The 24200-nt window shown below is 46.0% G+C and overlaps 1 protein-coding gene and 1 non-coding gene across 3 annotated transcripts in view; one reads left to right on the top strand and one right to left on the bottom strand.

Annotated features, from left to right (window-relative positions):
* Nucleotides 1-20936, bottom strand: part of LOC129697194 (uncharacterized protein C8orf74-like) — a 30066-nt gene extending 9130 nt beyond the window's left edge. The window contains exons 1-3 of one of the 2 annotated variants that reach the window (XM_055635517.1): nt 20884-20936; nt 9331-9523; nt 3420-3823 (exon numbers count right to left, since the gene is read on the bottom strand). In XM_055635517.1, the coding sequence (XP_055491492.1) occupies nt 3420-3823; nt 9331-9523; nt 20884-20931 (645 nt within the window). In that variant the 5' untranslated portion in view covers nt 20932-20936. Of the gene's footprint in view, nt 1-3419; nt 3824-9330; nt 12010-20883 lie in introns of those variants that run through there. The other variant, XM_055635516.1, reaches the window with a different exon arrangement.
* A 2420-nt stretch (nt 20937-23356) lies between these two features.
* trnal-cag (transfer RNA leucine (anticodon CAG)) lies at nt 23357-23439 on the top strand. Its single transcript has one exon. It is a non-coding gene; the product is annotated as a tRNA-Leu (tRNA).
* Nucleotides 23440-24200: the final 761 nt, after the last annotated feature.

Raw genomic sequence — 24200 nt, 5'->3', positions numbered from 1 at the left:
CACCAGGGAGAAGGACATGGAAGACACTGGGATCATTGAGGTAGATAAATCCCCAGGACCTGATGGGATTTATTTCAGATTATTGAGAGGCAAGAGAAATTGCAGGAGCCCTGATGAAGATCTTTGAGTCTTCTCCAGCACAGGCGAGGTCCCAAGGAGTTGAGAGTAGCTAATTTTGTTCCTTTATTTAAGAATGGAAGTTGAGAGAATCTAAGGTATTATAGGTCAGTAGCAAGGAAGCCATTGGAGAGAATTCTTCAGGATAGGATTTATTCCCATTTCGAAGAGAATTGGTTAATAAGAGACAGTCAGCATGGCTTTGTACATGGCAGGTCAAATCTTGATCAAGTTTTTTGTGGAGGTGAGAAAGGTGATTGATGAGGGTAGGGCGGTGGATATTGTCTACATGGATATTAGTAAGGCATTTGCTAAAATCCCCCATGGTAGGCCACTCCAGAAGAATAAAATGCACGGAATTAACGACTTAACCTTAACAATATTGATGTACAGCGGGAGTTTGAGGTCCAAGCCTAATATCCCTGAAAGTGGCAGCATATGTTGATAAAGTGGTAAAGAAGGTATATGGTATGATTGCTTTCATAGGTTGGGACATTGAGGATAAGAGTTAACACGTTATGCTGCAGTTTTATGACTTTGGTTAGGACGCATTGGTATTATTGCATGCAGTTTTGGTTACCCCAATAAAGGTAGGATGTGGAGGCTTGTTTCCTCTGGAATTCCGGAGATAGCAGGAGATCTGATAGAAGTCTATGCATTTATGGGAGGTGTAGATAGGGTTGACAGTCAGAACCTTTTTCCCCAAGATTGAAAAATCAAATACTAGAGGACATAGATTTAAGGTGAGAGGGTATTTGCGAGGATATGGATATGCAGGGAATGGAGGGTTATGGATTAGGTGCAAGTCTTGGCATCATGTTTGGCACAGACATTATGGGGCCAAGGGGCATGTTCTTGTACTGTCCTGCGCTATGATTCAACAGAAGGCCTAGGAGGATAACTGAGCAATCTGGACTAAGAAGGTCTGACTTCAAACTGCATCGCAGTGCCATGAGCAGCAACCATTTTGCCTGCAAATCAAAAAACCAGATGCTGAAAATCTAAAATAAAATACAAAATGCTGGAAAAAGTCTGGTCAGACAGCATCTGAGGAAAGAAAGTCAATATTTCAGGGTCTGCAATAGTTTGTGTTCGCCGACTGACTAGCAGCAGCATGAGCATGTCAGAAGGGAGGGACAACGGTTTGCAGGACGAGTGTAATGGAGGCAACGGCTGCAACGGGCCTTTGTGGCCAGCTGCAGCTGGGACTGTAATTATGACACCAAAATGGTGCCTCTATACTAACCGGCGGTTATATAAGGGGATAATCTTGCTGATTTGTATACAAAAAATGTATTTCACTGCACCCTGGCACACATGATAATAAATAAATCATTAAACCATTGAAGAGAAGGGAGATATGATGTGGTCAGCCTGAAAGAAGACAGTAATTTTATATTCCTTGGATTCATTGTCATTTTACCAATAGCTTAGCATATCTGATGGAAAACACATTGACGAACTGCTGTGATGTCCTGGAAACAATTGTATCCAAAGAAAGCTTGAATTTCCATTGCGATACCTGGATCTTTGATGGACCATGCTGGCAATGCAATGGAAATTGCCTGCATGTAAATGAAGCTGAGTTAGCACTTTCCAGATGCTGAACAATGGTAGGATTTGCAGAAATACTGATGGAAGTAACTGCCACTCTAACTCTGAACGGATAGACTCTAAGCTGTGAGCAAAGCCCTTATTTGGAGCTGGATTCTTCTTATTTTATGACTGAATGAGATAATGGAAAAGAGAATACCTCCAGGCCATCATCCCATTTTATTATGTACAACTGTCAGTTTTCTGTAGCTTAGTCGGCAGAACATATGCAGGAGAACTATTGTGCAACCATGTTCACCAACATGCTGGTACCTCTATTATCTACCATTCCTAACTTGGCTTCTGGGGCATCACAGCAGATCACTCCTATTACACTTTGAAAGTGTGTAAAATGAAATGTGCATTTTGCTTCGTATTCACAATCTTCTTCCTTCTCCTGGGATGCACCGTGTGGTGGCAGAAGATATACATGCAATGAACAATGCAGCAATCCTTTAAGCAGGTAGCAGCACCAACATACTTCCTGAAGAGCATATGTTAATTGGGGTATTACAATCTTAATGACCATTTTGTGGAGTTATTAATCTGAAATAGACTTGGATCTGAAAAGAATTCAACGTTAAAATTACATTTATTGTTAAGCTATGAAAAATACGGGCTTGCACCAACCTATCAATGTGAATTACTTCAGAAAGTAATTTGCATCGGTGCTACCTCATGCACCCATGCAGAACTCATGGACTTCATCAACTTCACCATCAATTTTCATTATGCACCCAAATTTACTTGGAGCATCTCCGACACCTCCCTCCCCTTTCTTGATCTCACAATCTCCATCACAAGACTATTGACTGATGTCTATTACAACCCTACTGACTCCCACAACTATCAAGACTACCCTTCTTCCCACCCTGCTTACTGCAAAGACTATCCCCTACTCCCAATTCCTCTGTCTACGCCGCATCTGCGCCCAAGATAAGGTGTTCCATACTAGAATATCCGAGATGTCCTCATTCTTTAGGGAACGAGGGTTCCTCTCTCCCATCATAGATGAGGCCCTCACTCGTATCCCCTCGGTACCCTGTAGCCTTTGCTCCCCCTCCCCCTAGTCGCAACAGACAGTCCCGATTGTCCTGATCTTCCACCCCATCAGGCAGCCATCCCATAGTCCTGATCTTCCACCCCATCAGCCAACACATAATCCTCCAAAATATCTGCCACCTCCAACGGGATTCTACTACTCGCCACATTTTCCCATTTTGTTTTCTTCTTTGTTTAATATTAAAGTACAGATGTAGTACTCAATTGAAAAATTTGAATTGTATATTAGTAAGTGCTAATTTACTTGCCAGATCTTAGTCTATTGGATGTGTACACAATGAAGGTGCACTCTGATAGCAAAGGCAGTAATGAAACCTGGATTCACACTTTAACCACTGCAAAGCTAATAATATCAATAGTCTTAATTGTCTTTAAATATAACTAGAAACAAATCATTTCAGATTAAAAATGAAGACTGGATGGCACAATGGAAATAAAACACATCTATGGAGGGTATACTGTCTGAAAATATTGACTATTCTTGTTATAACCTTGTTATATGCCTTGTTATATGCCACATGTTATATCAAGGTAGCCTAATTCCAGCCTTACTAATTAATTGCCTGAAGAAAAATCTGCACCAAAAATGTAATTACAATATATTTTTAAACATGTTAAAATTGTTTAAGAGGAAAGGCCTCACTTACAGTTTTTTCAATAATTTCTTTATTTTGAAATCTGAGGTTCATATAAAACTTGTTCATTTCTTGTTCATTTTTCAACAGTCTGGCTTCACGAAAGACTGACATATCATTCTGTAATTGAGCTTCGGCTTCACTGAGTTTAGCCAGCTGTTGCTGGTAGTTCCAAAGCTCAACATCTATTCCATTCTTCAGAGGTGGAACTTCTTGGGGTACGTGGACCTCAAGCTCATGTATGGTTTGATCAACCTCTCTGACTTCACACAGTACAAACTGGTAGAGATGATAATGTTTGAAGAAGGTTACGAGTAAATAATTGGATAAATGTTGTAGGTAATTAGAATTCAGTTTATTTTGGTATTTTTCACATTTATCCCACAATTTTCCAATAGCTTCCTGAATAGTTTTTCCTGAAAGTGAAATCAAAACAAAATAATTTATAATAAGATTTTTTTAATTTAATCGCAATTGTATATGAATAATCATTTTAGCTTAAGTTTTCAGTTTTAGAGATAAAGCATGGAAACAGGCCCTTCAGCCCACACCAACAAGCATTCACCTGTATACTAGTTCTATCATACACACTAGGAACACTTTACAGTACGCCAATTAACGTACAAACCTGCACATCTTAGGAAACTGGAGACAATGCAATCAACTTTTAAATTTCTGATATTCTTATTTCAAAGTCCCATTTCAGAAATGCATATCACATATTTATATTTGATTAAGTGATACGGGCATTGTTGGTAATACCAGTATTTATTGCCATGGCTAATTGCATTTTAGAAGATGATACTCAGTCAGCATCTCCAATCCGTTGCGACAAGTCGTTACAGATTAAACTAAATTGGGAGATAATGTTCAATCTTTCAGGCATAATAACTGAAATAAGGCGGGACAGTTAATGTGGGTGTGGTTAGTGTAGGGGTGGTTAGTGAGTGTGACGCCGCATGTCTCCCCGCAAACGCGCGTGGAGGGGAACTTGGTCTAGTATCTATTAAAACTCTGTGTGTGTGCGCGTGTGTGTGTGTCATTTTGCCTGTGAAACGTATCTCCTCAAAAATCCAATCCTCTATAAATTTGGTCAATTATTTCCCAAGATATTTACAAAAATTTATCACCAAACTGACATTTTCAAAAAATATAACGGATGCCCAGCTGCTGACATCACAATGCCTTTGCTCCTGGCCCACCTGTCACATGGCCCCGCCCCCAAGCCTGCCTGCTGGCTCCGCCCCCCCAGCCTGCCCTGCTGGCCCTGCCCACCAGGCTATGGATTAAAGCATTGTTTATTTCTTTTTTCATTGCATTGAATTTTATTGTTTCTCATTTAACTCCACCAATTATTGTTGATTCCATTGTTTTTCATTGAATTTAATTTAATTATTTCTCACTTAACATCACTAATTCTTAACATTAACTTTTAATTACAAAGACAATTAAAAAAAAAATACATTTGCTGGCTTCATTGACAGTTTAGATCGGACCCGCTGTTTGTGTGTGTGTGTGTGTGTGTGGGGTGGGGGTGTGGGGTGGGGGGGGGTGGTGGTTAGTGTGTGTGTGACGCGGCAGGATCCTCCCCTGAATTCCATAGAGCTGCCGACAGCTTTCGTGCATGAGATGTGCACGCTTCATTTCCAGAGCATTCTGAACGCGTGACGCATGGTTGCATTTCGCTCTGTCTCTCCCCCCTCTCTCACTCTCTCCCCCATCTCTCTCTCTCTCCCCATCTCTCTACTCTCTCTCTCTCCCCCCTCACTCTCTCTCTCCCCCCCTCCCTCACTCGCCCCCCTTCCTCTCCCCCCTCTAGCCCTCCCTCCTCTAAACCCCCTTCCCCTACCCGCCACCCATCCTTACCGCCTTCCCACCCCATCCCCTCCACAACCTACCTCCCCCTCCCTTCCCCCCTCGCTCCCCTTCCCTTCCCCCCTCTCAGCCCTCCTCTCTCCTCCCATCTCTCTCACCCCATCTCCCCTCTTCACCCACCCTCCCACTCCTCCTCCCCTCCATCCCCCCCTCCCTCTGTCTCTGCCCCTTTCTCTCTCTCTCCCCATTTTCTCTCGGCCCTCACTCTCTACCCTCCCCCTCCCTCTCTAGACGCGCCTGCGAGTTGAGGGCTATGCGTCAGTGGATAGGGCGGATATGGTGTAAAAGGAGCAAATTAATAATATTAAGATAATATCAAGGGGGGTAGTTAGCATGCGTGTGGGGGGGGGGGTGTAGTGTGTGTGACGCCACATGCCGCCCCTCCCGACCCCAACCCGCAACCGCACGTTGGGGGAACAGACCCAACGGGTCTGCACTTGGTCTAGTAATATTAAAATAGTGTGTGTGTGTGTGTGTGTGTGTGCTTGTGTGTCATTTTGCCTTTGAAACGTATCTCCTCGAAATCTAGACGCCGAAACGGGGAAATGTTTACATATTTCAGTAGAGATTTTCCTTGTGATTTTAGAAATCCACTCCTCTGTACATTTGGTACATTATTTTCACGACTTTTTAATTAAAATTGTTGACCAATCTGACTTTTTTTTTAATTTGACCGCTGCCCGGCTGCTGACGTTACAATAACAGTGACATTTTTACATCTTCTGGTAGAAAATTTCCTTATGATTTAAAAATGCCTTTCCTCATGCCCCCCCCCCCCACACCCGGATTAATGCAGCTGCTGTCAATGTGCATGCACAGTTTTCCATGAGGAACATTAGTGCACCATGTGTGTGAATGTGTGTGAGTGATTGGTGGTGGTCGGAGGGGCCGTAGGCACAGATTAGCAGCCACGCTTCCATCAGTCTGCCCCAGGGCAGCTATGGCTACAGAAGTAGCTCACCACCACCGAGTGTGACTGAGGAGTGAATGAATAATGCAATGTAAAACGCCTTGAGTATCTAGAAAGGCGCTATATAAATCCCATCCATTATTATTATTATTATTATCCTCATTCTTCAAAACGCGCAGAAAGATCGAGCGTTCTGCAGATCTGGAGGTCACAGCCGCTCGCTCGAGGCGTCGCTCACAGCCACCGGCTTGCTTCTGAATCCTCTCCGTCTCCCCCGCCCGATCGTAGAACATGGCGTCGCGGGGGAGCACACGATGAGAAGGTGGCCCTGGCGGCCATTACTCCCTCTGGGAAACCTGCAATTCCTCCATTGATCGCAGGGACACGGGGAATCGTGAGGCTCGCTGCCCTTTCGCATCTGCCCTGCTCGCAGAGTTCGTCCGCCCCTGTCCCTCTCCCCCATCCTCCTCCCCCCTTCTTTTCACCCCCACTCCCCCCCCCCCCCCTCCTATCCCACCCCTCCCCATCTCTCTCCACCACTCCCCCTATCTCCACCCACCTCCCCTCCCCCCCCCCCCCCCCCCCCCCAGCCTATCCCCTCTCCCTCTACCTACCCCTCCCCACTCTTCCCCCTCACTCCCCCCCCCCCCCCCTAACCCTCCCTCCCACTTCCCCGCTCTCCTCCCCCCTCCCTTCCCCTCACCCCTTCCCTTCTCCCATCCACTCTCCCCCCCCACCCCTTCCGTACAGAAGGAGGAGGGATCTCCCCCATCCGTCTGCTCCTGGGCCCGGCCAAGACGTCCACCCGTGGGTCCAGGCAGCGGGCAGCCGACGGTCGCACTGGGGTCAACCAACCGCCTCTGCTCCGGGCCCACGCCTCCACATCCCTGGAGAGGGAACACGCGGTGTCCAAGGGGACCCTGGGGACCCTCCGCAAATGTTGGTTGCTGCAGGAGGTCGAGCGCTCCGTTGATAAAGTTGGCGATACATCAACTCGATGATCGCCTGCCTGCAAACTGTTAACATAGGCAGTCCCTGATTGTGTCAATACTCGCACTCGGACGGCCATCCGCAGTGCCCCACCCCCCCCTCCCCTCCTCCCCCCCCTCCTCACACCCTCCCTTCCCCCCCTCTCTCCCCCACATCGCCCTCACCCCTCCTCTCTCCCCCTCTTCCTCCTCCTCTCCCCCCAATCCCCCCCCTCCCCTCACTGCCCCCTCCTCCAGCCCCCCTCCCACTCCCCCTCCCCTCCCCCTCCACCTCTCTTTGCCCCCCTCTCTCCCTCCATTCACCCCTGTCCCCCTCTCTCCCCCTCCTCTCTCCCCACCCCTCAAACCCATCCATCCATCTCCCGCACTCCCCTCCCCATCTCTTCTGTGCCTCCCATTATCCCCTCTTCCTCCCCCCTTGTGTGTGTGGGGGTGGTTAGTGTGTGTGTGTGTGCCGACGCCGCAGCCCCACCCCCCTGCAACCGCACGTTGAGAGGACGGGACCCAACGGGTCTCCCTTGGTCTAGTGTATATATATACATACACACACATACTCAAAAAAACAATAGTAGTGCAATAATAAAAATAATGTCTATTGAAGTTCAGAGCTTATTTGAGGTTGTAGTGTTTAATAGCCTGATGGCTGTAGGGAAGAAGCTGTTCCTGTACCTGGATGTTACACTTTTCAGGCTCCTGTGCCTTCTTCCAGATGGCAGGGGTGAAATGAGTGTTTGGCCAGGATGGTGTGGATCTCTGATGATTCTGGCTGCCTTTTTGAGGCTGCGACTCCGATAAATCCCTTCGATGGTGGGGAGGTCAGAGCCGGTGATGGACTGGGCAATGCTCACATCTTTTTGCAGTCTTTTCCGTTCCTGGACATTCAAGTTGCTGAACCAGGCCATGATGCAACCAGTCAATATGCTCTCTACTGTACATCTGTAGAAGTTCAAGAGAATCTTCTCTGACATACCGAATCTCCGTAATCTTCTCAGGAAGTAGAGGCGTTGATGTGCTTTATTTATAATTGCATCAGTGTGCAGGGTCCAGGAAAGATCTTCGGAAATATGCATGCCAAGGAATTTGAAGTTTTTGACTCTCTCCACCATCGTCCCATTGTTAATATTGAGAGAAAAAAATTATGAGAGGGAGAAGATAAAAAATAAAGGGATGCAAGGAAAGGTATGCAAGGAGACAAAAAAACCCCTGCACCTTAAATAATTTATGGAAATGTTCAAAAATGATACTGTAACTAATTGTCTGTGAGCTCTATCCCTTAATATTAACATGACAGGTGAAGTTTGTGAACTGTGACAATGTATGACATACCATACTTTACTCTATTATTCCATTAGCTGGGCAAATCCATTTCTATCTGCAATCAACAATTGAATTGAATTGAATTTGAATTGAATTGAATTTCCTTTATTGTCATTCAGACCTTACGGTCTGAACGAAATTTCGTGCCTGCAGTCATACACACAATGATACAACAATAACAACAATAAACACAAATTAACTTCCACCACAGTGAGTCCTCCAAACACCTCCTCACTGTGGTGGAGGCAAAAATCTTAGGGTTGCAGTCTCTCCCTCTGCTCCCTCTGCGCTGAGGCGATTCCCCACCGGGCGATGGTATAAACAGTCCCGCAGCTCACCGAACCCCGAGAACGGGCCGGTTCAAACACTGCGGCCCGGGGTGGTCGAAGCCGCCGCACCTCCAGTCCAGCACACGCAGCAGTTTCACACGTGCAATTGCAGTACACGTTGATTTGTTTGCATTCTATGATCCAGCAACTCCCATTGTCCAGTTTGTTTTAAATCTGGCACCATTAATTAGCAAAACAACCACCAACCTGTTTTCACAGCAGCAACCAGGCTGCATTAATAAATGTATTAGTAAATGTATTTACTGTTCTTCTGTTTTAAACTTTATTATATATAAAAATTAACCCTCATGGAATTCATAAATCACTACCCAAAAATTTGCGAAACAGAATCGCTCTTATGGAATTACCTAAAGACATAACGGAGCATTAAAGACAGTTTTTCTTTGTATCATAATTCATTAATCAGCAATAAATATCAAAATAGCGACATCTTTGAATTAATTCAGTTTTTAAAATAATGACAATAAAGTACATATTATTACCTTTAGTTTCACAAAGTAATTCATGCGAGAAGCCTGCTGCCACTGCCACACTGGGCCAGGGAAATCCTTTTTCGGCAGTAAATGTAATAATATTATACAGATAGTCAAGAAGAATGCCCGGCTTTAAATCTCTCTCTTCATCAAAATCCTCCCAATTTAGCAATTTTGTTAAAAGCTGACGACCATCTTCTTTCTTAAACCAAACACAAAATATTTTGAAAATAAATCTAATGAACAGAAATCCATTTGCAAGCAAAATGCACAACTCAATAACCATGAGCACATTTGTCAGTTTTCCACAGGGGAAGGCACAATGGCACATGCAGTAGAGCTGCTGCCTGGCAGCTCCAGCAAATGCAGCTTTGATCCTGCCCTCAAGTGTTCCTGTATGGAGGCCGTGTTATCCCTGTGATTGCATGGGTTTCATCGGAGTACTCAAATTTCTTACCATGTCCTGGACTTGTATGGGTTGGTAGGTTAATTGGCCACTGCCAATTGCTCTCGTTGTGTACATAGGTGATACAGTCATGGCATGGAGGAGGGGAATTTAAGAGAATGCGAGGGAAATATTTAAAAAAAATTAATGAATGAAGAGGTTGCTTGATGGTCTACATGGATTTGGTGGGCCAAAGGTCCCGTTTCTGTGCTGCATGGCTCTAGAGCAAACTGTAACAAGGCAGTCAACAATTCTCTTCCAGACTTGTAAATCTAGTCTAATTTACTGTTAGAATGGGGAATATGATTTGCAATATCTCTTGGGGATGTCGACATAAACCAAGTAAAATTTCCAGAGTCATTCCAAACACTGAACTAACCGGGTGTCATGGCAGAATCTCTAAAAGTAGCAATGATCCCAGTAAGATGTGGGACTGAGGTGCAATAGCTAGAAGTACCCAATAACCAGACACTAATGTGGTCACAACAAGTACAGGGAAGTTGTGTCATAGTTGGATACCGAAAGGATGCATTAGAGTCATAGTCAAATAGCGTGGAAACACGCCATTCAGCCCAACTTGCCCATGCCACTTAACATGCCCCATCTATACTAGTCCCACCTGCTCTGCGTTTGGCCCATAGCCCTCTAAACATATACTATCCATGTATCTGTCTATATGCTTCTTAAACATTGCCTCAATTATCTCCTCTGGCAGTTCATTCCTTATAGCCACCGCACTTTGTATAAAAAAGTTATCCCCCAGATTCCTATTAAATATTTTCCCCCTTCACCTTAAACCTATGTCCTCTAGTTCTTGATTCCAAGCACTGGGTTGTGGTGGTGAGTGGATAATGAGAGGACAGGGTGATGCAGTGGAGCCCTGAAAATTATAGTCAGTCTCACTTGAATATAACAGAAACAGAAAATATTCAGTGTGTGTGTATATATACACACACACATACAGTGGCTTGCAAAAGTTTTCATACCCCTTGAACTTTTCCACATTTTGTCACGTTACAACCACAAACGTAAATGTATTTTATTGGGATTTTATGTGATAGACCAACACAAAGTGGTGCATAATTGTGAAGTGGAAGGAAAATGATACATGGTTTTCAAATTATTTTACAAATAAAAAACTGAAAAGTGTGGCGTGCAAAAGTATTCAGCCAGCCTGAGTCAATACTTTGTAGAACCACCTTTCGCTGCAATTACAGCTGCAAGTCTTTTGGGGTATGTCTCTACCAGCTTTGCACATCTAGAGACTGAAATTTTTGCCCATTCTTCTTTGCAAAATAGCTCAAGCTCAGTAAGGTTGGATGGAGAGCGTCTGTGAACAGCAATTTTCAAGTCTTGCCAGAGATTCTCAATTGGATTTAGGTCTGGACTTTGAATATGCTTTGATCTAAATCATTCCATTGTAGCTCTGGCTGTATGTTTAGAGTCGTTGTCCTGCTGGAAGGTGAACCTCTGCCCCAGTCTCAAGTCTTTTGCAGACTCCAACAGGTTTTCTTCCAGGAGTGCCCTGTATTTGGCTCCATCCATCTTCCCATCAACTCTGACCAGCTTCCCTGTCCCTGCTGAAGAAAAACATCCCCACAGCATGATGCTGCCACCACCATGTTTCACAGTGGGGATGGTGTGTTCAGGGTGATGTGCAGTGTTAGTTTTCCGCCACACATAGCGTTTTGCGTTTAGGCCAAAAACCTTCAATTTTGGTCTCATCTGACCAGAGCACCTTCCTCCACATGTTTGCTATGTCCCCCACATGGCTTGTGGCAAACTGCAAATGGGATTTCTTATGGCTTTTTTCAACAATGGCTTTCTTCTTGCCACTCTTCCATAAAGGCCCGATTTGTGGAGTGCACGACTAATAGTTGTCCTGTGGACAGATTCTCCCACCTGAGCTGTGGATTTCTGCAACTCCTCCAGAGTTACCATGCGCCTCTTGGCTGCTTCTCTGATCAATGCTCTCCTTGCCCGGCCTGTCAGTTTAGGTGGACGGCCATGTCTTGGTACGTTTGTAGTTGTGCCATACTCTTTCCATTTTCGGATGATGGATTGAACAGTGCTTCGTGAGATGTTCAAAGCTTGGGATATTTTTTTATAACCTAACCCTGCTTTAAACTTCTCCACAACTTTATCCCTGACCTGTCTGGTGTGTTCCTTGGGCTTCACGATGCTGTTTGTTCACTAATGTTCTCTAACACAACTCTGAGGCCTTCACAGAACAGATTACACACAAGTGGACTCTATTTACTAATTAGGTGACTTCTGAAGGCAATTGGTTGCACTGGATTTTATTTAGGGGTATCAGAGTAAAGGGGGCTGAATACTTTTGCACGCCACACTTTTCAGTTTTTTATTTGTAAAAAGATTTATCATTTTCCTCCCACTTCACAATTATGCGCCACTTTGTGTTGGTCTATCACATAAAATCCCAATAAAATACATTCACGTTTGTGGTTGTAACGTGACAAAATGTGGAAAAGTTCAAGGGGTATGAAAACTTTTGCAAGCCACTGGATAAAAAACAAATGAACAATTATAGGCCAAAAAGACAAAACCAATGTCCCCAAGTCTATGTACTTCACAGCTTATTGGAAACTGTAGTGTTTAATAGTTATAGGGTAGGTCAGGCCGGCGGTCAAGGTCGGGCCAGTGGTCGAGGTCGGGCCGGTGGTCGAGAACAAGGTCAAAGGTGGGCAAAGGCAGCCGAGGCCGCGAGTGCTGGCGGTCAAGGATGGGTTGGTGTGGGTACCAGAGGTTGGACCAGCCGCCGAGAACAAAGGAGGACCCGGCATGGGGGAACCGCCGAGAGGGTGAACAAAAGAGGACCCGGCGTGGGAGGATCAACGAGAACTAAGGAGACCAAAATGATATACTTTGTAACTTTGTCGATGCCCTCTATGTGGTGCCTCTTTGCGGACCTTGCAAAACAAAGAATTTCACCTTGACGTGACATGTGATAACATTTTTGTTCGCTCATTCCTGAAGCTTGACATTAGTTTTCAGGCTCCTGTACCTTCTTCCCGATGGCTGGGGCGAAAGGAGTGTGTGGAGCTTTGTTACATGCAGGTTTTAATTGGCTGCTCAGCATCTAATGCTTCCACAGAGCTAACCAGCTAGCTGTAGTCAGAGCATTCCTGATTTTATCAGTGAGGAGTGTGAAAATCAGAAACGTGTTGGAGGTCAGGTGCTGCTGACCTATAATCAGGTGTTAACTGTGCAACCCTCACACAAACCAACTTCCCTTCTATTGACTCCATTTATACCTCACGCTGCCTTGGCAAAGCCAGCAGCCTAATCAAGGACGAGTAGCACCCTGCCCACTCCCACTTCTCCCCTCTTCCATCAGGCAAAAGGTATAGGTATGAAAATGCACAGCTCCAAATTCAGGGACAGTTTCTTCCCAGCTGTTATAGGGCAATTGAATAATACTACCACCACCAGAGAGCAGTGCTGAACTACTATCTACCTCATTGGTGACCCTCGGTCCCTCCTTAATCGGACTTTGCTGGCTTGACCTTGCACTAAACATCATTACCTTATCATTTAGCTATACACTCCAAATGACACGATTGTAACCTGCAGACAGGATAGCATGCAACAAAAGCTCGTCAAGAGTGTTTTATTATCATATGTCCCAGATAGAACAATGAAATTCTTACTTGCTGCAGCACAGAATATGTAAACATAGTACATAACGGGAGAAAAAAAGTTCAGTGCGTATATATACACAAACACACATACCCAATAAACAAACAATTATAGTGCAATAATAATAATAATAGTTTATTGTAGTTCAGAGCTTATTTGTTGTCGTGTTTAATAGCCTGATGGTTGAAGGGAAGGAGCTGTTCTTGAACCTGGATGTTAGTTTTCAGGCTCCTGTACCTTCTTCCCGAGAGCAATGGTGAAATGAGTGTGTGGCCAGGATGGTATGGGTCTCTGATGATGTTGGCTGCCGTTTTGAGGCAGCAACTTCGATAAATCCTTTCGATGGTGGGGAGGTCAGTGCGGTGAAGGACTGGGCAGTGGTCACAACTTTTTGCAGTCTTTTCCGCTCCTGAACGTTCAAGTTGCCGAACCAGGCCATGATGCAACCAATCAGTATGGTCTCTAATGTGCACCTGTAGAAGTTCAAGAAAATCCTCTTTGTCATACCGAGTCTCTGTAATCTTCTTAGGAGAGGCACTGATGTGCTTTCTTTATAATTGCATTAGTGTGCTGGGTCCAGGAATGATCTTCGGAAATATGCACGCCCAGGAATTTGAAGTTTTTCTCTCTCTCCATCATCGTCCCATTGATATAAACAGGATTGTGGGTCCTCAACCTTCCGCTTCCGAAGTCCTCAATCAGTTCCTTAGTTTTACTGATGTTGAGAGCCAGGTTGTTATGCTGGCACCATTTGGTCAATCAGTCAATCTCACCTCTATACTCTGACTCATCACCATCTGTAATTCGTCCAACAACAGTGGTGTTGTCGGCGAACTTGATGATGGAGTTCGCACCATGTCCAGCTTCACACTCATGAGTATAGAGCGAGTAGAGCAGAAGGCTGAGCATGCGGCCTTGAGGTGCTCCCGTACTGATTGTTACTGAGGGTGAAGTCACTGTACCTTGGTACACGTAACAATAAACTAAACTGTTTATAGGCTCTTGTTCTGTCTGAACTGGCTGCAGTTTTGCTACATCTTAATGCTTTAAGTGGTATTTTATTGATCGTAATCGACTCAGGGATGCCCCAAGCTTGTGAAAGGCGCTGTAAAAAAACAATTTTTGTCATTGGGCAGAGGAGTGTTATGATACGATACGATAGAACTGACCACTACACCTGTGGGAACTGTGTCCAGATGCAGCTCCTCAAGGACTGAGTAAGATAACTAGAGCAGCAGCTGGACAACCTGCCGTCCACCCAAGAAGACAAAAGTTTCCTGGACAGGGCCTACAGTCAGGTTGTCACTCCAAGAGTACAAGAGGTGCGATGGTTAGAGACGGAAAGGAAGGGGATGAAACTAGTGCAGGAGACCTCAGTGGAAGTGCCTCATGAAAACATGTACACCCTCTCGGGAGCTGTCGGGGCAGACGATGCTTCCAGTCCAACCGGTGGACAAGTCTGTGACTCGAATCAGACTTGCAGAGCCATAGTGGTGGGTGACTCCATTATCAGAGGTGCGGACTAGAAATTCTGTGGCGACAGGCAAGACTCGAGGAAGGTATGTTGCCTCCCTGGTGCCAGGGTCCCAAATGGCTCAGTCCAACTTAAAAACATTCTCGAGAGGGAAGGGGAACAGCCGGAAGTAGTTGTGCATGTAGGCACAAATGACATGGGTAAGAAGAGGAAGGAGGTTCTGCAATGTGAGTATAGAGAATTAGGTAGGAGGCTGAAAAGCAGGACTTCTAGGGTGGTTATCTCTGGGTTGCTTCCAGTACCTCGTGCTAGTGAAGGTAGGAGCAGGGAGATAGCGGATCTGAATGTGTGGGTGAATTGATGCAGGGGGCAGGGTTTTAGATATCTAGATCACTGGGATCTCTTCTGGGGCAGGGCTGACTTGTGCAAACGGGACGGGTGGCACCTTAATTGGAGGGGGACTGACATTCTGGCAGGCAGGTTTGCGAGTGCAACACGGGCGGGTTTAAACTAAACAGTGGAGGGGTAGAGTCAACAACGTGGAAGCGTATGGTTGCAGTTACTGTAATTGTACAGGGCCCTGGTGAATGCATCTGGAGTATAACGTGCAATTTTGGTCTCCTAATTTGAGGAAGGACATTATTGCTATTGAAGGAGTGCAGCGTAGGCTCACCAGGTTAATTCCCAGGATGGCGGGATTGACATATGATGAAAGAATGGGTCGACTGGGCTTGTATTCATTGGTGTTTAGGATGAGAGGGGATCTTATAGCAACATAAAATTCTTAAAGGATTGGATAGGCTATATGCAGGAAAAATGTTCCTGGTGTTGGGGGAGTACAGAACCAGGGCTCACAGTTTAAGAATAAGTGGTTGGCCATTTAGGACTGAGATAAGGAAAAACTTCTTTACACAGAGAGTTGTGAATCTGTAGAATTTTCTGCCACAGAAGGCAGTGGAGGCCAATTCAATGGATGTTTTCAAGAGAGAGCTAGATTTAGCTCTTAGGGCTAAAGGAATCAAGGGATATGGGGAGAAAGCAGGAACGGAATACCAATTTAGATGATCAGCTGGTTCGAAGTGTAAAATGGCCTACTCCTGCACCTATTTTTCTATGTTTCTAGACCTTTATGTGTCCCAAGATGGAAATTGAAATTCCAACATTCATAAAAACACAAAATACATGAAACATTAAATTAAAGTTACGTGTGGAAACGATTGGGGATGTGCAAAGATTGGGAAGGAGGCAAGTTGGGGGGGGGGGGGGGGGGGGGGGGGGATGAGGGGAGTCAGTGTCCATCTACCCTACAGCAGAAGAGGGACGAGTTGTATAGTTTGAGTCACAGGGAAGAAGGATCTCCTGCGGTGTTCTGTCCTGCATCTTGGTGGAACCACATACACCTCAGGTTGACCAGTGGGTCATGGAGGGAGTGAGCTGTATTGTCCAGGATGCTCCGCTGTTTGAGGAGCATCTTCCCCTTGAAGACCACATGCCATGAATCCAACTCTGCCACCAGGATGGAGCTAGCCTTCCTGATGAGTCTGTTCGCCCTGCTGCCCCAGCACATGGCAGCGAGGAAGAAGGCACTGGCTACCACCGATTGGTAGAACATCTGCAACATCTTACTGCAGACATTGAAGGAGCCGAACCTTCTCAAAAAGTACAGCCGGCTCTGTCCCTTCTTGTACAGGGCCTCAGCTTTCCTAGACCAGTCCAGTTTACTGTCCAGGTACACTCCAAGGTATTTGTACTCCCTGGTAAACTGCACATCCAACCATCAATGGAGACAGGGGATAGGGGTGTTCCTCCCCTCCTAAAATCTCTGGTCTTGTTGGTGATCCAAGGCACCAAAGGAACATCCACCCGTATCTTCGTCAGTTTGCTCCCTAGCAGTGCAGGCCGGATGGTGTTAAAACCACAGGAGAAGTAAAAAAACATGACTTTCACAATGCTTTCCGGCTTATCCAGGTGAGCATAGGATGATGGCATCCTCAACCCCCGTCTTAGTTTGGTAAGCAAATTGAAGAGAGTCCAGGTAGGGTTTAACCAGGGGTCGCAGCAGAGTGAGCACCAACCTCTCCAGGGACTTCATGATACGTCACCGGTCTGTAGTCATTGGAGGAGCTGGGGAGCGTCTTCTTTGGTACAGGAACTAGGCAGGATGTCTTCCACATCACAAGAACCCTCTCCAGACTCAGGCTCAGGTTGAAGATGTGCTGGAGTACTCTGCACAACTGGCTGGCACACGCCTTGAGTACCCTCTCTTGTGCTGACACCATTGGGACCCGTGGCTTTGCCTGGGCGGAGTCTGCTCAGCTCTTTCCACACCTGCTCAGACTTGATGGTCAGGCACGACAAAGAAAGGGCAGAGGAAGTGGACCAGGGGGTTTGAGGGAAAGAGTCTGTCGGGGAGCAGGGGGGAGGGTGGGCAGAGGCCTCTCCATCCGATCTATTAAATAACAGGTTTAGCTTGTTGACCCAGTCCTGATTGCTTTCCCTTCCCAGGCCACTGATCTTCTTGTAGCCTGTAATCCTCTTCATACCACTCCACACATCCTCATGCTGTTCTGCTGAAGTTTCCGCTCCAGCTTCCTCCTGTAGTCGTCCTTACCCTATCTCAGTCTCACCTTCTGGTATTTCTGCACCCGTTTCACCTCCTCCCTGTCACCATTCCTGAAGGCCCTCTTCCTCTGGTTGAGAAGGGCCTTTATGTCACTGGTGGCCCAGGGCTTGTTGTTGGTGAAACAGTGCGCAGTCTCCTCAGGGACAAAGTTATCCACAGAACTTTATGTAGCTGGTAACAGTCCATGTCCATCAATATCCTCTCCATGGAGACTCCACAGTGTGTCCCAGTCTGTGACCTCAAAACAGACCTGTATGATATTTAATATAGTCTGTACGAGTCTATCAGAGTCACAATTCTATTCGATAGTCACAAGTCTATCTGAGTCACGAGTCTATACTTTCATGCTGAAAGTAAGCATGCAGGTACAGCAGACAGTGAAGAAAGCTAATGGCGTGTTGGCCTTCATAACGAGAGGATTTAAGGATAAGAGCTTCTTGAGGAAATTCTTCACTTATATATGGCCCTGGTGAGACCACACCTGGAGTATTGTGTGCAGTTTTGGTGTCCTAATTTGAGGAAGGACATTCTTGCTATTGAGGGAGTGCAGCATATGTTCATGAGGTTAATTTCCAGGATGGCGGAACTGCAAGATAATGAAAGAATGGAATACCTGGGCTTGTATTCACTGGAATTTAGACAGATGAGAGAGGATCTTATAGAAACGTAAAATTATTAAGGGATTGGACACGCCAGATGCAGGAAACATGTTCCCGATGTTGGGAGAGTCCAGAACCAGGGGTCACAGTTTAAGAATAAGGGGTAGGCCATTTAGGACTGAGATGAGGAAAAACGTTTTCACCCAGAGAAGTGTAAATTTGTGGAATTCTCTACCTCAGAAGGCAGTGGAGGCCGATTCACTAGATGTATTCAAAATAGAGGTAGATAGAGCAGTTATGGCTAGCGGAATCATGGGTTGTGTGGAGAAGGCAGGAACGGGGTACTGATTGGGGATGATCAGCCATGATCACATTGAATGGCGGTGCTGGCTCGAAGGGCCAAATGGCCTACTCCTGCCACTATTTTCTATGTATCTTTACGGGATTAGAGGTGTAGATCCCCCATTAGCATTTCACAAGCTACGAAATTCAAGAATGGAGAATGACGGTAGTCGGGTTTACTGTATGGGGGGATATGGGGCAAACGCCGGCTTGCCTGAAGAAGGGTCTCGACCCGTACCGTCACCCATTCCTTTTCTCCAGAGATGCTGCCGGTCGCGCGGAGTCACTCCAGCATTTTGTGTCTATCTCTAGTTTGGACGAGTTGGGCCGAAGGGCCTGTTTCGGTGATGAATGATTTAGGTATGTTACAAAACCTACCTGAATCGTCATTGAGAATCTGCCCCAGGCCGTGTGCGCGATTTTGGCGCTGTTTAGAGGGGGCGGGTTTAAAACGCGATTTTTACTAGGCTGTTGCAATCGAAAATGTTCAGCCTAGTAAATCATTAACGAAAAATCGCTGAAAGACCCCGTCGCAAAAGGTATTATTAGTTTTTATGGCCTTGTATAATAGTTATAGTAGTTTAAAAATCACTCTCTAAACCCGCGACCTCTCGCAGCCCCAGGGTTTTATAAAGCAATCAATTAAAGGTATGTACCTTATTTTTACATTAAAAGGGGCTTCTTAAGAACCCTGTGTATAAAGTTTTCTATAGCGAGTAGCTCATTTTGGGCTCTTTATATCCCGCAGTATTTTTCTGGGCATTTGAGGGCACAAATCCAGCGCAATGTGAACGTTCTAAACCAGCGCGTTCAAAGAATCCCACAAGAAAGCCGATTTTAAAATGGGCTTTAATTTACAGCAATTGAACACTAAATTCCTTCCATTTGGCCTATAAATTGATGTAAATGAGATTTAAAAATCATGTTTTATTGTGAATTATTTGTGAATATTATTTGGACACTTAGGCTATTTAAAAATGTTAATCATTTATTAAGAAATGGATAGATGTTTAGATCTAGTAATTGAAGTTTGAAATTAGCTACAATTGGGTAACTAACTAATTATATGCTTTAATTTCAGGTCATCCAAGTAAGATTATTTTATATTTGTTTCAGAATGGTTCAATCTATGATAACTGAAATTTTCATTCAGTTCTCTTAATTTTTAAGAAGGTTATGGGCTTTTGACTGTCCTCGATCACAGCTTTTTTGTTATGTCCATAGAAAATCAATAGGGAACAAGATGCTAATTTCCGAGTATGAAAATGGCCATAACTTTTTTATTGCTTGAGATATGAAAGTGAATTAGGTGTTAAATTAAACTTATTGTTATGCTTTATCTGATGGGATAAATTGCAGACTTGATTTTTTAAATCTCAAAATGTTGTAACATTGCTAAATGGTTTATGTCCAGTTCCCCATCCGCTCGCCCTCGCTCCATCCTATACACCAACCCCTGCTTTCCTACTGTCTTTAAGTTTGCCGCTACCCCTCAGGATTGCCCAGTGAGGGAACAAGCTGTCATTTCGCTCCTGTGCGGGTCAACGCCGCTCCCCGGCACAGCTACCCCCAGCCCCGCTAACCTCCCCCTCCCCCCGGGCAACAGGCCCCGCCCCCCGGCCCCGTTACCCGGGTGACAGACCCCTCCCCCGGCCCCGTTACCCCGGGTGACAGGCCCCGCCCCCGTGTGACACGCCCTCCCCCCCGGCCCCGTTACCCGGGTGATAGACCCCTCCCCCCGGCCCCGTTACCCCGGGTGACAGGCCCCGCCCCGCCCCCGTGTGACAGGCCCCGCCCCCCGGCCCCCGTTACCCGGGTGACACGCCCCGCCTCGACAACCCTCCCCCCCCCCCCCCCCCCCCCCGGCCCCGTTACCCCGGGTGACAGGCCCCGCCACTACCGGCCCCGCCACTACCGGCCCGTTACCCCGGGTGACAGGCCCCCGCCACTACCGGCCCCGTTACCCCGGGTGACAGGTCCCGCCACTACCGGCCCCGCCACTACCGGCCCCGTTACCCCGGGTGACAGGCCCGCCCCCCTCCCCCCCGGCCCCGTTACCCCGGGTGACAGGCCCCTCCCCCCAACCCCCCCGGTACCCCGGGTGACAGGCCCCGCCCCCGGCCCCGTTACCCCGGGTGACAGGCCCCGCCCCCGGCCCCGTTACCCCGGGCGACAGGCCCCGCCCCGCCCCCGTGTGACACGCCCCGCCCCCCGGCCCCGTTACCCCGTGTGACAGGCCCCGCCACCCCTCCCCCTCGGCCCCGTTACCCTGGGTGACACGCCCCGCCGCCTCGACAACCCCCCCCCCCCCCCCCCCCCGGCCCCGTTACCCCGGGTGACAGGCCCCGCCACTACCGGCCCCGCCACTACCGGCCCCGTTACCCCGGGTGACAGGCCCCGCCACGCGGCCCGGTGTCACCTGCAGCCTCAGGAGCCGCCACACGTCCTCCGCCGTCAGCGAGCTCATGGTTGCCAGGTGACGGCGTCCGAGTCACTTCCGGGGCACTCTTCGCGTGAGAGGGCAACATCTGGACCCACGTTCCATCAATCACTCACATCTGTCTCAATCTATATATTTTTACAATGCTTTTCCACATCTTGTGAAAGGTGGTGGATCATCTTGATTTGATACAAAACGGTTCGATTTTTTTCCAAAAGTGTTCAGAATTGTCAAAGTCTAAGCTGCAAATTTGTTAACTTTGTAACCACAAGGAACTGCAGATGCTTTTTTCAAAAAGCTAAAAATGACAAAGTGCTGGAGTAACTCAGCAGGTCAGACAGCATTCCTGCAGAACATGGATAGATCCGAAGTTTCAGGTCGGGACCCTGCCTCAGATACATTGTAATAGCGGGGAGAAGCCGGATGATAGGTGAGGGGCAGGACAAAGTCTGGCAAGTAAGTAATAAGCTGATATCAGGGGGGTCGATTGTCAGGTGGTTGGACAATGACCTGAGATGAAAAAGTATGAGATAAGGCCAGAAGAGATGTGAAATGTGGTGAGACGAAGGGATATAGGTGGAAGTGGGTGGGGAAAGGAACTGGAGAAATGGATGCACATCCAGATGGGCACAAGGGAGAGAGGCAGAAACAAGGGGTAGGGGGAGGTTTGTGGGTTGCTTATCTAAAATCAGGGAAAGGTCAATATGGGAATGAGAAGGGGAGTTAAAATGGTTAGCAGTCTGGAGATTAGGCAAGCCTTGGTGGACTGGGGGCAAGTGTTTGGTGAAATGGTCGCCTAGTCTACTCGAGGTCTCACTGATATAAAGGAAACTGAGCCATGATCATATTGAATGGCGGTGCAGGCTCGAAGGGCCGAATGGCCTACTGCTGCACCTGTTTTCTATGTTTCTATGAAACCACATTGGGAGCACCGAATACAGCAGATGAATTTAGGGGAGGTTAACCTCTGTCTACTTGGGCCCCTGTGAGGGAGGAGGTATAGGGACAGATGTTACGTCTCCTGCAGTTGTAGGGTTAAGTTCCTGGGAAGGGGGTGGTTTGGATGCGAAGGAATTGTTAACTTTGTTGTGATGCTGTATATACGAAAATTGAATGTAAAATAACGTTGCTGCACTGTAAGCAGGAGCATGAAAAGCAAGGAGAGAATGCAAACATATCATCCTGCTCCCACTTCCTTTTGCCCTTTTCTACGTTCAAGAGACTTCATACTTTTTCTGGTCCTAACAGATGATTATCAACTAGTATGCTAACTCTATGTCCCTCGCCATAACTATCCATCTCTCCCTAATCTTCATGTTTCCACTTATTCTCTTCCAGACCACCTTCCCACCACTTAAGTATGTATGTATTTCCAGTCCGTCGTATTCTGCTTTTGTAAATCGACAGGACTCCAAATTAGGCAAGAAATAGAAGTATGAGCATACTTCCTGCATTAACTATCACTTAATCTGTGAAATATGAAACATTTCAACCACAAAGAGCGAAACACTCTGACGTATTTTGTTGGAAGGTGTAGCGAGTACATGATCCAAATAAACTAAAGCAAAGGTGGAGACTGTTGATAAAACAAGAGGTAGTTTGACCTAGCCTCGTGTTAGAGTATGACTAGGGATATTTTACTATTTAAATTAAGCTATATAAATACAGATACGTGTTTTGTTTGTAAATCAGCGTTTGTCGTTCATCGTGTCTATATCAAAGCACGTTGTGAAGTAGTTCTACATCTGCTCCATAGATGAACACTAACACTCTGCCTAAATTTTCATGGTGAATATTATTTCCTCAAAATGTCTAGATTCACTGGGACTAGTTTTGGTGACTCATTGGGAATGTATACGCAGACCCTAAACTTCCAGTTACCTGGCTACATCAACGACTGGAATTGAAAGAATGCAAAACCTCTAACTATATTCTACGTTCAGTGGGATAGATCCATGAGAACAAAAATATAAACTGCGCCTCACTCCTCACTTCATTTCCATTCTCTTGAGTCCCCGCCCTTCTTTTTAATCCACCAATTTCCCCATCTCAGTGTAGCTCAATTGCCCGCTTTACAATCTGAAGGAGGTTCCCGACTCGAAACGTCGCCTCTCCATGTCGCCCGCTGAGTTACTCCAGCTTTTTGAGTCTACGAATTATTTTGTGTCTATCTATTTAATTGTCCAGTATGAAAGGCATGTGAATATAATGGGCGGACCAGTTGCGTGATTGACAGGGTCCCCGGGGATCTGGTGCCCGGGCTCTGTGTGCTCGCGGTCGGTGCTGCTGTTGCAGGCGAGTACTTGGAAAAATGAAGCATAAAGATGCAGCAATGTGGCGACTTTACAGAGGTTACTGTACCACAAAGGAAACAAAGCAATCAAAATTGAAAAACAATTGCATAACTATATTTGTTAGTCAGAAGAGATTCTTATGACTGAGTTTTCGGCACGTCAGGATGGCCGAGCGGTCTAAGGCGCTGCGTTCAGGTCGCAGTCTCCTCTGGAGGCGTGGGTTCGAATCCCACTTCTGACACATTTTTCTTAAAAAAAATTATTACAAATAATAACCAGGAATGAACGAAAATATAAATAAAGTACATGCATTTCAATGTCAAGCCTATATTTTCGAAAAATATTGTTTATCCATAAACAGGCAGGAAAAGCAGGTACTCTCAACACTTAAGAAGAATTCAAACAAACAAGTTGAATTGTCAAGTCATTGGAGTTACAGGACAAATGCTAAGTAATGGGATTAGTATAGATAGGTACTTTATGATACGCATGGACATTGACTGAAGACTCTGTTGCTGTATTGCACATCTCTAAGGATTTGGATTGGTTTCGATATTACATTTGCTTACAATATTCACAATACAATTCCAAGTCTTTTGCTGCTTCAATATATATTCATAATATGTGTATCTTAACTATATATTAAAAATATATTCATGAGTCTGAGGAATTCTCTGCCACGGAGGGAGGTGGAGGCCGGTTCTCTGGATACTTTCAAGAGAGAGTTAGATAGGGCTCTTAAAGATAGCAGAGTCAAGGGATATGGGGAGAAGGCAGGAACGGGGTACTGATTGGGGATGATCAGCCATGATCACATTGAATGGCGATGCTTGCTCGAAGGGCCGAATGGCCTACTCCTGCACCTATTGTCTATTGTCTAAAAAATATTAATAAAAAATCTAAAGGATCTAATACAGAATATTTGTCAACATTTTCATAACAATGTTGATGTGGACAAGCATGTTATTAATCTTATTTAACTTATTTAACATTAGGACTTCA

Source organism: Leucoraja erinacea, chromosome 5 (assembly GCF_028641065.1).
Source record: "Leucoraja erinacea ecotype New England chromosome 5, Leri_hhj_1, whole genome shotgun sequence".
NCBI lineage: Eukaryota > Metazoa > Chordata > Chondrichthyes > Rajiformes > Rajidae > Leucoraja > Leucoraja erinaceus.
This window is presented reverse-complemented; position numbering and strand designations above follow the sequence as displayed.